The following is an 18,086-nucleotide window of genomic DNA, read 5'->3' as shown; positions in this document are numbered from 1 at the left end:
GAAAAACTTAGATTTGATTAACTTCTATGTGAGAACATTTAACGTGCATAAGCAAACAAACAAATACATTTTAAAAGTTTATATTTGAAACATTACGTGGCTGTACACAGAATACAGTGCATAGAGTACAAAAGTGCAAATGGTTTTGTGTGCAAAGTGGTTAGCAGGGTTACTTGCATGACTGAAGACCCATCACGCCAATTTCCAGCAGGTCAGGACATTAGAAACACATTAGAATAATGTCATTAAAGTTAATTGATTAAATATAGCACAACACATGCTCGTTACACATACTAATATACATAGAAATGTATTTTACAGTGGTCACCAGTCCAATCATGCGCGATCTTCAAACGGCCGCCTATTGGCCGCCATAGGACTCCATCAGCGCCGTTAGGTACCTTTTTTTCACTGGAAATATGATCCCCTGGAATAGAAATTTACTTGCATACTTAGTTGACCGGGTTCCCCTTTAATAAGGCTTAAGTGGTTAAATAAATCAGTTTATGATGAATATACATATGTTTATATAATTGCCATCTGGCAGAAGAAACACATTGTGAGCTCTACAATCACTATTTTAAAATGTTTTTCAAATAATAATAAACAAGGAACGGTTTCTGACATACAAGGGTTCCACCCGACAGGAACAATATATCAGATTGTACCATATACTGTTCTTCATTTAATATTTAACTACATTTGTTTGCTTTTAAGTTAAAGTTAGGGTGAGTTATATTTCTTTGTTAAAATAAGTGTCCTTTAATGTTCTGGTCGACCATTTGGCAGCACATTTTAAGTCACTATTTCTTATTGAAAGCAATGTTGAACTTAACTCACCTGATTGAGCCATCTCTACCATTTTGGTTGAGGTATGTATGAAAAAGAAAGTCCACTAGATGTCACTGTGCTTTCAGCAGCATGCCTTTTCAGGTAGCCATCTGACAGGAAGTGTGTAACACAAAAGTCACTCCTGACATGTGGGCTCTGTTTGGATGAATTTTCTAATGTTTGTTTGTTTTTTCAGGTAAGATAATTTTTTGGACATATCATTTCAGAGTTTACTGAACATATGTAACTTGATACAATAAAATAAAGTCTAATATTGGTTGTTTGTCACTTCATGGTAAAGATAGTGACCCCCCCCCCTCTCTTTTCAAAATAATGGTCAAAACATTGGTGTTCTAGGACTCTCCAAAATTGGGATTGACATTGGAACCCAAAGGTTGACTCTACTGCAGGGGTCCGGGACCCCAAGGGGGTCCTTACTACAGTGGGCCGCCAACTCTTTGTGTGATAGGATTATTTATTATATTTTTTAAATTAACCACTTCAACTCTATTCTGAGGGCAACATTAGCCCGACAATAGCTGATCTACTAGCTTGGCTAATTTTGGCAAAGCGGTTTGGTGTAGAGGGGAAAAGGGGGGGTATTGAGGGTTTAAGTGGTCAAATGTCTGAAAATACACATTAACATGTCATGAATCCAACATGTTAAGAGAGAAGATAATGTGTAAAAAACAAAACAAAAAAAACATGAATTCACACAACACTGATGCTGTCTATGAAATCTACAAAAAAGTTTAATCTGTAACAAAATCTTATATAATAGGCGAATAGGGGTTCCTGCTTCATCTCTCTCTCTCAGCTAAGGGTTTTTTGGCCTGAAGACCCCGTCCCCTGCTCTACTGGAAATGCATGTTCTCCTCAGAGTCAGCATTCTCTTGGCGAATTCTATACCTGTTTCTTCCAGTGGCGTAAACTTTAAAGTACATTTACTCAAGCACTGTACCTAAGTACAAATTTGAGGATTTTTTTTACTTTCTCAGAGGCAAATATTGTACTTTTCACTCCACTACAATTATTTTAAAACTTTAGTTACTTCTTATTACAAAACATGCATTAACCAATTCAGCCCTATATACTTTGGCTATTTGAAAATAGCAGATCTACAAGCTCACAGCGTTGTGAGCTTGTAGATCTGCTATAATGTCAAACGATTTTTATACATTTTTACAACACTTGTGAAATGGGACATCTACATAATGAGTACTTTTACTTTTGGTACTTTAAGTGCATTTTGATGGCAACACTTTTACTCATGCTAATTTTGCATACAGGACTTTTACTTGTATTTCTACATTGCGGTATTGATACTTTTACTAAAGTAAAACATTTGAGTACTTCGTCCACCACTGCTCCCAAACCGCACCATTTCAGCGACATGTGTGTGTGTGTTTATGTCTCTCAATACGTGCCTCTGTTCATCTTTTGTGCGTGTGTGTGTGTGTGTGTGTGTGTGTGTGTGTGTGTGTGTGTGTGTGTGTGTGTGTGTGTGTGTGTGTGTGTGTGTGCGTGCGTGCGTGCGTGTGTGTGTGTGTCTGCTTTCCATTCCCCCCCAACCATTCCAGAGGCGACGGTGCTGAGCTACGACGGCAGCATGTACCTGAAGATCATCATGCCGGTCACCATGCACACGGAGGCGGAGGACGTGGCGCTGCGCTTCATGTCGCAGCGCGCCTACGGCCTCCTTATGGCCACCACCTCCAAGGAGTCGGCGGACACGCTGCGGCTGGAGCTGGACGGGGGCCGCGTCAAACTCACCGTGAACCTGGGTAGGACCCCGGGCCCTGCCCTGTCCCCCCCCCTGCATTATCCCCAATGTGGCCATGATGACCCATAACTCCCTGTAGTCTAGCATACCATGTGTCAACCCCCCTGCCCGTGAAGTTGAAGGGACTTAACATTGGCTTTTTGATTTATTTTGTTGTTGTTTATTGCCGTTGGCTTCAGGCGTGCTTTTGTCACATCACGGGGATAAATGGTTTTATACGCCGGCAGTGTTTTTGACTTCCTCGTTGAGGACTTTGGGTTGCGGCCCGCTGTTTTCACAGAGCAGCCACGGCATTGTTCCTAAATTATGCTAATGCTGACATTGTTTGACAATGAGGAACACATAACCCTCTCCCCGAGCACCCTCTCACAAACGCGCACGCTTTGTGGCAAAGTCCTACTGAAGAAAAGAAAAGGATTAAACGCAACAAAAAAAACTCAAAATGTCAATGTGTCCCTCGGTTTTGGATTCTAAGTGGAGTGGCTCACGGGTCATTTGTGCTCCATCTGCAGGGACCCCATCTTGGTGGTGGTCCCGGACCAAAACTTTCATTCATCCCCTCTCTCTTTCTCTCTCTCTCGTGGCCCATAACTAAACCTTTCATCCTCACATAAATCAAAAAAAGCTCCATCTCTAACCCTGTCTCTATCCAAACTCTGAGCCTCTGGCAGCTAGCCTGTCTCTGTAGCTGTCTCTTCAACCACATGGTGGTTCCCTTGCTCCTCCTTCTCCCCTAAAGCCTCGTTTATATTAGTTGCGTGCCGCTGTTGCGCACAGAAAATAGCTGATCTACAAGCTCACAACGCGGTGGCAATGCAGCCTTTTTTTGAGCTTGTAGATCGGCTATTCTCGCACACAGCAGCACTGGTGCGCAACTAAGTATAAACCCGGCTTCACAATTCTTTGTTTTGTTAAAAAAAACAATGATAAGAAGGCAAGTTATGTTGTTCCGCCAGTAGGGGGAGCCATAGATTTGTTTGAAATGAAGGTCACAGTGTTATTTTGAATCATTATTTAGCTTGTCAAGTTATCAGACAGCAAAATTGTGGAGCTATTTTTTTTTTGCCGATACCTAGGTGGGGAAGGTCAATGGATTATTACAAGGAGACATCTTGTAAGATGAATGTTTTTTCATATGAGGGAAAATTGAATCTTTTTTTTCCAGTCAGTAAGTAGACACATGAAAGTGGTACTTTCATATACGTTATAAATAACTCTTTTGATTTATTACCGCTTCAACGTCATACATTATCGGCGCTGGTGGCAGAGCGACGTGACCTTCAGGCTCCATGGCACCTTTCAGGTGTGTTCCATCATCGTTAGAGCGATGGAACGCGCCTGCATGTGGAAAGCTGGGGAGCAGAGGTGCACCCTGGGATACGGGAGCTTGGGGGCAACCACAGAGACAGGAAGCGGGGTGGTCGGGGAAAGAAGGTCACTTCCTGTTCCTCTCTATCCTTCTCTGTCTCACTCTCTCTCTTCTGCCTTCTATAGCTCTCTCTGTCTCTCTGTCTGTCTGTGTCTTTCTTTCTCTTCCTCTCTCTCTCTCTCTCTCTCTCCCACCTAGCCAAGGCTCAGATGATGGAACTTTTCACCCCTTCAATGGCCTGTATGTCTGCGGCCCTCGGATCAAACAGCCAGAGAGACCGGCTCACAGCTCACAGTTGTCCCCAAGCCACACACACACACACATACTGTACATACACACACACACAAGCGCGCGCACGCGCAGACGGGGCCCTCGACCTGGCCCCAAACGATCACCCAGCTCAGACGTATAATTTATCTTAGCTAATGAGGCTAAACGTTAATCCATATAGCGCTAATGCCCTTAGATTGGTTTGCGTTTCGGGTTTTACCAAAAGCCCCCCAGCTCGCCCCTTCAACTCGGTTTAATTTCCAACGACACCTCGTGTGTCATGCATACACATTGGCGTCACAGCTGGCATCTGAAGTTTCTATTCATAGCTCGTTCGCGGGGAATTAATTAACATGGCAGAAGTGAGAACACGTCCCGGGAGTCAGCGTGGTATCTTTGGTATCAGTCGAGACTCCCTCGCAACGAGCCTTAAGCCTCGTTGAGAGACAATTACAACCCTGGTAATTAATCAATTTGAGGGCGCGTAATTGAACCACTTCAGCCATAATTATGTTTATTAGCGATAGGTAGGGATGATAATGTGTTCGATAAGCAATTAGCGCGTGAACCTGAGCGACACTTCCAGCACAACGTTGTTTTAAATGACACTTGACATTTCCACCCATGTGTTCTTTTCTTTTTCATTTTTTCCTCTCTGCAAGACACTCAACACCTCACGTGAGCTGGGGACAACTCAGTTTCTACCACTAATGGCATCTCTGCCTTGTAGTCTCTTAAATGAACACCAGTTGATTATAATTTGTATTGGCCACACACCACAGACATTCATTCACCCTTCCAGTGAGGCTGGTCCCTGGCTGTTTGTGTCCACTATTCTGTAGCGGTTGACAGCTCGAGACCACACCCTGACCACACAGCCACGTGCACATGCAAAGAGCGGCCACTAGAGGGTAGAATTGCCTTATACCCTGGTTAATATTCCATAGGACATTATAGTGGTGGACAGTGGTACTTTGTCCAGTGGTGGACAAAGTACTCAACCCCATTACTTGAGTCAAAGTATAGATACTCCTGGTCAGATATTACTCAACTACAAGTGAACGTTTATCAGTCTGATTTGTACTTCAATTAATCATAAGTAGGTTACATGCTATAAAAAAATACTTCATATTCCAAAGTACTATTTTTTTTTTTAATCAATGCATTGCTGAATTGAAATGTAGCAATGTATCCCAAAAAAGCAAAAACTAAATGTTCAGAATTTAAAAAAGGAAATAGTGAAAATAGCATATCTACAAGCTCACAACATGTCTCATCACAGCGCGTTGGGAGCTTGTAGATCTGCTATTTTCCACTATATTTGAAATAGGGCGTAATTGGTTAATTGATAATGTAAGGATGTAGTTTTCCCTTTCTAGAAATGTAGTAGAGTCCCAAGTACGATCTTTGTCTTTGAAATGTAGTGGAGCGAAAGTCATCCAAAAATACAAATACTCAAGTAAAGTACAGACACACAAAAAAACAACAACCTTGACCTCAAGTAAATGTACTTTGAAACTGTCCACCACTGACTAAATCTCACAGTGTGCTCCTGCTATGGGGCTATGGGGGGGGACTTATTTCCTGTGGCTCATGTGCACAAGGCGTGATGTGGCCGGGGCGTGCATGATCACCCTTTCTTATGTTTGTTGATATGGTTTCTCACACCCAACGAGCTGCAGAAGGCGAGTGCGTTTCCAAGTTCTGACCAAAAGAAAAAAAGGCCAGAGCTACTGTAGTAGTACTGACATCAGACAGCGGAGTGCACCTGCTCTTGTACTGATACCGCAGGTGCAGAAAAAAAAAATGCTGCCGCTTCACACTGCGAGCGCACAGCCCCGTGGCGGTAATTGCTAACTCTTTGGGCGATATGATGAATGATATTGCACCGCGGAGGTGAATAATGGGCTGGTTCCGGACGGCCTAATTACATTCACGGGAAATGTATTGTTCTGTTAACGTATTGTTATTGCCTCGGTTAATAATCATGCGTCTCAATAATCATAGGTATCGCAGACATAATTACGGATCCGCACTCCGCATGCCAGCGAATTTAATGAATCTGCTTTTAATATAAAATTCAAACGGAGTGGCTCCTTGAGAAAGGGTTCCACCGTGTTATGAAGTTGTGTGGGTTTACTGGATTGAGTCGAACTCGCCTTCTGCTGTGCGTTGGGTCTGGGAGGGGGAGATGGGGGGTGATATTAGATAAAGTGTGGAAATGAAATGCAAAGGGTGATCCTGACTCGCAGCCTGTCCCCGGATGGTGGCCTCAGAGCGATGCTTAGATGTCTGCAGAATGAACCTTGAAGGATGTAAAAAAAAGAAAATGCTTTCTCTTTTTTCCTTTTCTCTCTCTCTCTCTCTCTCTTTCTTTTTCTTTTTGTTTGATCTCACCATCTCGCTCTCTCTCCCCCGCCAGATTGTATCAGGATAGACTGTAACCTCAGTAAGTGGTTCTATATATGCATATTTTGTTGTTTATTTACGACTAAGACGCAGAGTTGTGTCTATGTATCTATTGAATGTATATGTCTCTTGCTTGGTTTTTACGTCCTGTTGTTTCCTCCAACCTGGAAATCAGTGACGGATTCCTCATCAATCACATTGTTTAGTTTTTTCCACCTGCCCAATCCGCTTTGAGTACACAATCAAAGCTGTCATTTCTCTGCTGGTGACAGAACTGTCATTATCTGCACTTTCATTTATCCTCCTGATGTATCCTCCTCATTTGAGTACGTAGCGATTTTATCCTCCTCCTCTGTGAGTTCTGTCATTTTAATTTATTCCTCTCATTTTGTCATTACGAAAATGTCACAATTATTATTCCTTTTTACACGATGATTACAAAGCCACCCCCAGCACCCACATTCTCAACATCACTTCCATTTCGGCTGTGAAATTATTTTATTACCGTCATCTGGTACGCCATTATTCCATCCCACTCATTTCCCCTCTCGAAAAAACCCTTGACAAAAACACACACTTCAAAGAAGGGGCGACTCTGCAGAATATTTGGCACTTTTATTTCCGTTCGGTTCAAGTGCCAAGTCTCAGTTACACTCGGCTGCACACACAGGTGTTGCTTGCTTTCTATTTAGGACATAGCCCCCCCCCCCTTCCAGAATTCTAATAGTTTATCTGGGGAGGAGGGAGACAACACCACCTGGTGTGTGCTTGTTTTTGGAGTGAGCTAATGTTTGTCTGCCCCCATGCTGACAGAAAGATAGCAAACTGTTATTTCGCTCATGACAATTTGAACAGCCTACAGGTAAGTGCTGACAGCCATTGTAATGAAAATGGAGAAAACCTGCTGTTTGCGCTGTGTGTGAGTGTGTGTGTGCGTGTGTGCATTCATGCGTGCGTGCGTGAAGGAGAAGTTGCATGTTGTCAGGCATCTGCTAATTGTTTTTGTATGGGGTGTGTGTATATACAGAAGGCCACATTGCATGTGATAATGTGTGTAATCTGACAGTTTTTGAACTGAGCAGTACCGATTTATCAAACCTTCAAAAGGCTTCCACGCCGCAAACAGAACCGACAAATGAGCGACACAGCTTAATTAATTTTAATTAAAAGTATTAAAATAATAGTTTAATAATTAAAGTGACATGCTGCACCGTGCCAGCAGGGAGCTCCATCAGCCACTAGATGGCACTCTAGTACTCAGAATGAACTAGAGCGCTGCAGCCCTCTGTGCCTAAGCAAAGGGGAGAGAGCCAGTGGATGTGTATAAGTCTTCCGCCACCAGGGGGCTCTGCACCATGTCACCGTTAATGTGACATAGGCTTTATCTGGTGCATGCACCAGTGGCTGTCAGACATGTTGAGATTGTGCTGTGTGCTGTTTTTTTGTTTTGTTTTCCACTAGTCTTATAGGTGAAGGCATGGGATTCATGTCTCGGGCCGTTGGATGCTCAAAACTGTTGAATGTCAAATCACTTCTCTGTGGGTGCTCAGGCTCCAAGGCACCACACACCTACAGTAGCCAGTGTGGTTTGTTAAAACATTAGTGTGGCAATTCACAATAGTACGTCCTACACTGGAGCTAATCTGTAATTGACTCACTGCAGTTGATCTCAGGGTCCCTGTCAGTGGTGTAAAGTAATTAAGTATATTTACTCAAGTACTGTACTTTTTTTTTTTTTTTTTACAATTTGAGGTATTTTGACTTTACTGGAGTATTTCCAATTTTCAATACTTTTACTCCTACTCCACTACATCTCTGAGACAAATATTGTACTTTTACTCCACTATTATGAAACTTAGTTACTAGTTACTTTGTAGATTTTGATTATTATTGCAAAACACACTAACCACTTCAGCCCTTTATATATTTCGGCCATTTGAAAATAGCAGATCTACAAGCTCACAATGCGTCACGATGGGATGCATTGTGAGCTTGTAGATGTGCTATTTTCAAAAGATTATCATACATTTGAAATTATAATGGGACATTCTGCATAATGAGTACTTTTACTTTTGTCACTTAAAGTACATTTTGATGTCAATACTTTTATACTTTTATGCAAGTACATTTTGAATTCCGGACTTTTACTTGTAACAGAGTATTTCTACATTGCAGCATTGATACTTTTACTTAAGTAAAAAATGTGAGTCCTTTTTCCACCACTGCACTAGAGCTAATCTGTAAAGGATTCACCTCAGTTGATCTCAGGGTACCTGTGAGGTTTTTCATTGTTTCGTTTTTTTATTCATTCATTCAAGCACCGTAAATGCATACAGTAACAACAAAAGCGAGAGAGAGAGATAGAGAGACATGTATTTAATGTTGGGTTCCTTCTCTATAGGCTGATCCATAATTGACATCTTGAACTCTGGACAGGAAAAACACTTTGCTCATTGTTGGCCACGTGGCAGGATGATCCATCACGCAAACAAAAGAATCCAAGCCAGCCAAGACCATTGCTCTCCAGGTTATCATGTTGTTAAGCACCCTTATAATACTCCATTGACCGCGAGTCCCGCAGCGGTCTATGTTAGGCCCCCTCCTTTTTTTCCCTCTACACATTAAAGTCCTCACCAAAAATAGCCGATATTCAAGCTAACAATGCGTTGTGACCAACGTTGTGATGCTTGTCGATCTGCGACTTTCGTCGAATGCTTCGCCCCCCAGAGCAGGGACGATAGGGTCGCTATGTGATTGAATACATGAATAAATATGACCTAAAATAGCCTACAGTAGCGAACGAAGGGTTACATGGAGAGAGGAGGAGGCCAACGCTGACCTGAAATACAAACTGAGTTGGAGAGAGAGATAATGCATTCATCCACAACAGAGGCGCCTTATGAATAAATTGAAGGGCAAAAGAAAGCCCGTCAGCCTTATTCTCCCCGAACCAAGAAGCTAGAGAAGCATTTTTCTGAGCTAAAGCCCTTTGATCAGACTCAGCTTTTGCAGCAGAATTTTCAGAAGATGCTTTTGGACTAGCGCTGTGTGGGAATGTGGGAATGTGTACTGAAGCTGCTGTGTTTACTCTGCCGAGATGAGGCCCAAAGGCGAATCTCCATGACAGCCGCGCACACACACACACACACACACACACACACACACACACACACACACACACACACGTACACACACACACACACCAGCGGCCACGCTCTGCCCACCTTATTGCCATAGCGATTGTGAACTAGAATGTAATGCCCTCTGCGTTCCGTTAGCTGCTAATGTCACGGCCTTTTCGTCCAGTCCACCTGCAACCTGCATGCTCGCAAACAGACAGATTTACAACAAAGCCAAAGTGCAGTAACTATATACGCAAAGACTCGTGACCTTTTAGACAAATAAGTCGGTGTCTCCAAAAATGTAGTTACTGCACTACATGGCAGTGTAGTACAGGCAACTCACACGAGTTGTGTATACTGTAACTTGTAACTCCTCAACTGGTGATTCAAAAGATCCTGCAGGTGTTCTGTGGCAGGTAATGGAATGGGAATAATAATATACTGCGTTGTTTTGCAGTCTTTTTGGTTCTCCTATGATTCGGAATAGCAAAAAGTTAAGTCAAGAAAGTCAGTATCAAAGACAATTTCCTCATACCTCCAATGTGTTGCAGTGTCTTCTAATAGGCTCTATGCACAGCAGTCATATTATCACTTCCTTCACAGGTGTTACCAATGATGAAATGAAGGCTCTGTTCCATTTAGTGTAGCACAGTGGTTCTCAGAGTTTTCATTTCCATGACCCCCATAACTCTGAGAGTGTACAAATGGAACCAAATGGACCCCTACGGGTCCATTTGGTTCCATTTGTACACTCTCAGAGTCACACACCCGTAAGGGGCCACTTGTAAGGAACCATGAGGGTCCCTGGACCCACATTTTAGACCCACTGGTGTAGCAGAGTGTTTCCAGTGAGCCAACGTGCACAATATCAGCACCCTGACTCTGTTTGACCAGAATGGAACAGAGCCTTCATAAGTATCATTGGTAACACCTGTGAATGTCTTCACAATATGGCTGCTGTGCATAGAGCCTATTGTCACTTGCTGAGTCATTGTCAAAAGTGAGGTAATACTAGATGCTGTATTAATATTGAAAGTGTGATTTTCACATCGTTTTTTTTTTACAGTCCGTCACCTATTCTCAGTGACGTGTTTCGTCCCAGGCAGATGTCACACCCCCTTATGCCTTTCCACCCAGTCACGACTAGACAATCCCACGTGTGGGATGGCACATGAAGATGGCAGGTGTCATATGTTGCCTACCTTCATCCAAAAAGCTTCCTACGAAGCGGCCCTGCTGCGCGTCACTCTCACACATTATCTCGGAGCAGATGGCTCTTTTATCGTGACAATCATTCAGGGTGTTGAGATTTGAATGAGTCCCTTCATCACGCACCGCAATCATGAGTCATCACATCGTGTCTCCGCCAAAAGAAGTGTCAGAGATGGATTTGAGCAATATGGCAGCGCTGGTCTTCAAATATGCAGTATTTTAAAGGCCATGGCCTTTTTAATATGTAATAGCTTAGGTTAGAAATGTAGGGACGGGATTTGTTTCAACAGCAATTTAATGGTTCAGTGGAGGTCAGCATTTTTTGTTAAATGTTAGTTTTGCGAACACCCCACCTCCAGGCCAACCTTTGTGTGCTGAGCCAACAAGAGGCGTGTGTTATTAAAGCCACAATCCGGAGACCAATCTTGTACGGTAGAATACAATATAGCTAGCACAGTTGTTGGAGATGGTCTCCCTTCTTTTCCACTGAAAAATAGTAGACCCTGGTGTCAAGTAGGACACCGTTTTTTACTTTCCTTAAGCATCCTTGTGATTCCCAAAGCAGTTGTTTGCAAGGTTAATAACTTTTCAAAAGAGGTTTGCCTGAGCAAGCCGCTAGCTGCCGTTAGCTGCGGCAAGCAACCGATGGCCTTGCGCCTCCTGTCTAATTTGGCAAGCTGTGGTGAACAGAACAGGTTTTTACATGAACCACGACTGTTCAACGATTGGGGGATGGGATTTACAGGGTATTGTGAATCATTTACATGCTGTCAGTCAAGTTATTTGAAGCAGACGCTACACCGTATACAATAGATGTTCTGCCGATTGATAAATGATGCAAATATCTCTCCATTCGAAATCAATGCGTAATGAAATGCATAAATATGTATTTTACATAAATATGAATTGTCTAGTTCTTCAGCAGAGGGAAAACACAATCGAATGATATATTGTTCCAATAGTTTGAAATGTGAAATGGCTTCAAGCGATGTTCGTTTGCTATTCTGAGCAGCAGTTTTATACGTTGGTACATGATCACAGACTTTACACATCATTATACCGTTTCTGGAGAAATGTACAGTGACAACGTTTCCTCTGGCGATCGGGTTGTCATATAAGCTACGTTGTAGACGGCTGCTAAAAACAAAAGGTGTCACATTACGATGGCACCCATACGAATACAGAAGAGATCAGGGATTCCTACATGAACTTATGTAATGTTTTTTTTCCCCCCCATCACGCTCAGTTCTCTGCATTTACTAATGTGAAATGAGCCAAACGCCTCTTAAGATGTTACACAGGAATGACCTAATAAAGTAGCTGCTTTGAAGCCTATATGGACATCAAAGGAATTTGTAATCAGTGAGTTTTACGAAATTGAATGTCCCGGGGAGGGGGGTGTGCGTGTGTGTGTGTGTGTGTGTGTGTATGTGTGTGTTTGTGTGTGTGTGTGTGTGTGTGAGAGTGTGAGACTGTATGTCTAAAGATTTGCTGTACCTTTGTATCGTGCCTGTCACCCTACCTTTTCATAGAGCCTTTGTTTGTTGTTGTTTTTATTGCGCACTTTATTGTGAAACATTACGGCGGGAAGCATCCACCTGCAGCCAAGTGCTTTGGGAGATGATAAGTGTTACAACAAACACAAGTGTCACCGTCACTTAGGTGTTCTGCATATCTCAATTTCCTTCCTAGGCAAGAACGTAAAACAAAAGAAGAAATACAGTAAATAATCTAATGCTTTCCACTGCTGGTACAAAATATGAACTGATTCCCAACAGTGAAAAGCAACCAATGTGAGGTGCCGTTGTTGCTCTGCCAGAGTAGCCTGAGACCAGACGAATCTGCCAGTGCAAAAAAAAAAAAAAGCCCTCCGCCATTTGGGTCTGGCACCGCTCCGTTGTGAATCCATATCCTGCTCCCGAAGTCTGGGGTGACCAATCAGGGCCCAGTAGTCAAATATGGGAGACTGTAATTGGTAGTTGGTTGTAGGTCTAACCAATATCGTCCAGAGCCATTGTTTTGATCCCGCCCCTTGGGGGAAAAAAAACGTCCTCATAGAAGCACCAGACTCATATCCAGGCAGTGATATAGTCTGGCTACGCCGAGGCTACTGCCAGAGCACCCTTTTTATGGACCGTCGACGGAGTGAGATAGTCGAGAGGGTAGGAGAAGAGGAAAAGATGGGGTTTTAGGGGGGCCTGTTTCACATTGTGACCCCCTCGTAGTCTCTCTCCCTTCATATTAACTTCCTCTCTCACTTTCTCTCTCTCCTGCCTCCCCTCCCCTCTCTATGTCTTCCTCTGTCTTTACCTCGCTTGACTTACAGCACCCAAGGCAATCTGGCCCGCTCGTCTTGAATGGGCAGAGCAGATTGCCTTGCCCGTGTGTGTGTGTGTGTGTGTGTGTGTGTGTGTGTGTGTGTGTGTGTGTGTGTGTGTGTGTGTGTGTGTGCGTGCGCGTGCGCGTGTGAGTGCGCACAATACGGATTGTCCTCTCCACTGCTCAAAGCGTGTGTCACACACCAGACCTTGCTCCCTTCTAAGGAGCTGAATAACTGTATAAAACAGATCGGTCCCGCCACACACACACACACACACACACACACACACACACACACACACACACCGTAATATCTGCCGTAGGGAGGAGTGTGATTGTGGGGATCTGGACTCGGTTCCAACTCCCCTCCGGTCTAAGCATATTGCGGCGATCTTGGAACGGGGCCACTTTTTGGTTCCCGTCCAAAAGCTTGCCTACAGAGTCTATCTCCCGTGTCTGGAGGAGAAGTGTTGGGACCGGGGCCTGCATTGGCGAAGCCTAGTGTAGCGATAACCTCGCCTCCTGTAGAACTGTAATTGACTGTGCTGAATTGGCTCAGTGCATTTACGCGCACCTGTCGAAATCGCTCCCGTTACCCTGCAAGTGTCTGGCAGAATGGGACCTCTGCGTTGGCTGAAGTGGGAGACAATGGGGGCCATGCCATTAGCTCTCAGTGTATAGACCCTAAAACCACCAAAATGTACTCTCTCTCTCACACACACACACACACACACACGATCACATGATCAGACCCAGGGATGCAGGGTCCCCCCCCTCTCCCGGACCATCGTGGCAGTGGAGACAGCTTAGATGTGGTCTCATTACTCCAGCTCTAATGAGGGAACGAGGAGCAGGCTGGTGCTGTCGACACCCATAGCCCCTCACAGGACTGACGGCCTGTCCCGGGGGACCACAGTGCGCCGGCCGATGTGGTCCAAATCGCTTTCCTGGGAAGCGTAGCGGGGCAGAGGTGGTTGTTTCAGGGGGTCGGGGAGGGGTAGCGATTAGGAACGTGGATGGACGGACAAGCATGTAGGTGAATTTGCCGGTAGACAGATGGTAGATTGGGACATTGATTGATTGATTGATTTGTGAGTATGAAAGCACACGTGTAGATTAAACCCATGGTTCTCAAAGTGGGGTCCGGGGACCCCCAGGGGTACTTGAGGGGGTTCCAGGGGGTCCCCAGCTAAATGATGGATAGTTAACCAAATGGAGCCTTATGGGTCTGTAACTCTGAGAGTGTACAAATGGAACCAAATGGACCCTAACGGGTCCATTTGGTTCCATTTGTACACCCTCAGAGTTACATTAACATTAGTCTGGGAGGGTTAGCGTCGGAGCTTGGACAGCAGGGGCGCGGCCACTGCGTTGTGATTCAAATCAACAGCCAATGAAGAAAAGGGGGCGGGATCCACATGCAGTGGGTGTTGCATCTAAATAGGATCGACGGGAAGCAATTTCCCCTTGAGAAATTTCGGCCGCCATTGTTGTGTACTGCTGTTTGCCTCTCGTCGGACTGAGTTGCACAGCTCTCAGACCGGTAAGAGGCGTGTCCGCTCAGATTCAGAGCGTAAGGTACATCCCGCCCACAAATACCAGGGCTCTGGCCCAGAAGTTCCTCGCCAGAGCTGGCGAAAACTTCTGGGAACTCAGATTACATTAACATTGATTTTACAATATAAATTGGGGTACCACAGATAGAAAGGCCATTAAATGGGGGTCCATAGGCTATAATGCATGTCAAACTGGGGGTCCTTGAATTTGAAATGGTTGAAAATCACTGCTAGAGAGGCGTAAAAATCTTCTCTTATTGGGGGGGGGGGGCTGGCTGGCATATCTTTTCAATTGGGGGTCCGCGGGCTAAAAAGTGTCATTTTGGGGGTCCTTTACATGAAAAAGTTTGAGAACCACTGGATTAAACCACTGTTTCCCAAACAGTGGGTCGGGATTTGGGACCCATGTTTGTGTCGCGGACCAATTTTTATGGGTTTTTGTTTTGTTTCATACATTTACAAAAATATATTATTTGAAAAGACAAAAAAGTTTCCATTAATAATAATAATTAAAAAAAATATATAAGAAGTGAAAATAGGCCCGCACGGTTGACGTAACCCTCGAGGCACCTAGGCTGGAAATCCAGCCTGACAGCGTGTCACGGGTTCGACTCCCGATCCCGATCCCGATGACCTTTGCTGCGTGTCACCCCCCCGCCCCCATCTCTCTCCCCATTTCCTGTCAGTCTACTGCATACCTATCCATAAAGGCAGAAAATAAACCATAAAAAAAAAAGAAGTGAAAATAGCAGATCTACAACGTGGCACGAAGCGACACGTTGTGAGCTTGTAGATCTGCTATTTTCTCTAGTTTGGGCCCCGGGCTAAAACATATACTTTCTCTTGTGGGTCATGGGCTAAAAAGTTGGGTTGGGAACCACTGGATTAAATCATCGAGGATGGCACAATAAAGTCAGGCTTCTTTCCATTGCGTACTAAATGGCATGGCAGGATTTCGTAATAGACGGCATCCAACTGTATCGTCCGTATTGTGATGCAATAGTGATGCGGACTAGCCGACACCAACTGAACGGACTCCTGCGTCGCTGCCTCACTCCCTCCTATCACTTCGCCATTGTTTGAACCGTTGTTTTAACCCATTCAATCCGGGAACGCACACGCATGTTTTACATTTCTTTGGGCTATTCCAAAATAACAGATCTACAAGCTCATAGCACGGCACCGAGTGCCGCGCTATGAGCTTGTACAGATGTGCCACTTCAAAACTTCACACGTTACTGTTCTTTCCCTGATAGTTCCCTGAAAATGCATTTTTTTCCTCCCTTTTCTGCCCTTAAAATGCACTGTTTTGCCCCTGAAAAGAAGTTGTCACTACACACCCCCGTTTTTCCCTTCAACAGACATCCATATACATGAGAACAAAAGAATGTGTGTTGAACAAGGTGTCAGACTCATTATGAGGCGAAAGGTGATTTGACCAGTTGCTCAAATTAATTAGCATTATAAAAGCAGTGATCATCAAAATAATTCAGCATTTTAAATGCCCTTCTTTGTCCCTCTTATTGCCCTGGGAATCCCCTGAAAATTTACTGTCTTGGCGATGGCAGGACATGTGAAGTTTTGAAGTGGCACATCTGTAGATCTGTTATTTTGTTTGAAAAATTGTGAACATTTGACACACGTATTTGAATACATATTTTTTTAAAGTGAACATTTGTAACTCACATTTTTGCTGCTGGATTTTTCCAAAATAGCCAAAGAAATCTAAAAATAACACAGATTCTTCCCCGGTCTAAATGGGTTAAAATGTATCTCGCTCATGATCAGCTTGAGGTCTGCAGGTGGTTCATTCCGGTCTGTATTCCCTGAGTACATACTGTAGATACAGTACATGCGTAGATAACGAGTGTGATATGGGGAGAGTTATATGGATGATACAAAGTTGAAAACGGCAAGAATGTCAACAAGAGAGGAGGAGGCCTGAGTGAAGTTGTTTTGAGGATGGATGGAGAGAGAGAGAGAGGGGGGAGGGAATGGCTCTTAACGTTGTGGAGAGAGCAGGGAGGGAGAAAAGTGTGTGTGATCGGTTTCCAGCCTCTCCAAGTTAAACTGTCTTCCCCTTAACCCCTTCCATCCAGGAACGCGTCTGTGTCATTTTAGATTTGAGCTATAGTCATTATTTTATACTTTGGCTATTCAAAAATTGCAGATCTACTACAGTAGCTACGACCTTGCAGATCTGCTGTTTTTGAAAAATCTTGAACATTTGTGAACATCTTTGAATACATATATTTTTGGAATAATTTTTTTTTAAAACTCAAATTACTTCTGGGGGTCCCTGGAACTAACATGTTTTGATGGGGATCGGCGGCCAAAAACAAATCATTTTTGGGAGTCCTTGACATGAAAAAGTTTAAGAACCACTGATAATATAACAACATAAGTTTTTCTCAAAAAACTGTTAGGATTTAGAAGACATTTGTAAAGATTTGCAAAAATGTTTGTTCCAAAATAGCAGATACACAAGCTCATGAGCTTGTAGATCTGCTATTTTTGAATAGCCAAAGAAATCTAAAATGACAGAGATGCGTTCCCGTATTGAATGGATTAACATCCCTGCCGTACTCAAAGATGTCTCCTCGTGGTGTCCAATCTTCTGCAATTCTAGAGAGATGCCACTTTTGCCAAACCACGCACGCACACGCACGCACACTCAAACGCACACTGTTATTACTATGCATGTGGGGATGTCAAAAGACAACCTAAAGCCAACCTTGTACAGGTATCTCCATATTTCAACTTTTTATGTTATTTCATAAATTAACGCCCTACTTCATCATACAAGAGTGTTGGACATACAAGATTCCTATACCCGATAACGACAAAATTACTAATCCTAACCCCAACCTGATTTTTTTTCTAATTGTAACCTTAGCTCTAGAAATCTTTCTTGGCATGAAAATTACCATTTGCACCCATGCGCGCGCACGCACACACACACGCACACACACACACACACACACACACACACACACACACACACACACACACACACACACACACACACACACACACACACACACACACACACACACACACACACACACACACACACACACACACACACACCACAAGAAGTGTGTGGCATGTGTTGTTTTTCATACACAAAAGCAGGGAAAGTGAAACACACACACACACACACACACACACACACACACACACACACACACACACACACACACACACACCATAAC

The 18,086-nt window shown here is 43.8% G+C and overlaps 1 protein-coding gene across 5 annotated transcripts in view; it reads left to right on the top strand.

Moving 5' to 3' along the window:
* Positions 1–18,086, top strand: part of nrxn2b (neurexin 2b) — an 884,672-nt gene that overhangs the window by 398,599 nt on the left and 467,987 nt on the right. For all 5 annotated transcript variants that reach the window (XM_084043029.1, XM_084043031.1, XM_084043030.1 and 2 more), the window contains 2 exons: positions 2,412–2,615; positions 6,676–6,702. In XM_084043029.1, the coding sequence (XP_083899155.1) occupies positions 2,412–2,615; positions 6,676–6,702 (231 nt within the window). The remainder of the gene's footprint in view (positions 1–2,411; positions 2,616–6,675; positions 6,703–18,086) is intronic.

Source organism: Gymnoscopelus microlampas (genome assembly GCF_963454915.1).
Source record: "Gymnoscopelus microlampas genome assembly, chromosome: 19".
NCBI classification, from domain to species: Eukaryota; Metazoa; Chordata; class Actinopteri; order Myctophiformes; family Myctophidae; genus Gymnoscopelus; species Gymnoscopelus microlampas.
Note: the sequence above shows the minus strand (reverse complement) of the source record. Positions and strands in the feature narration are given on the sequence as shown.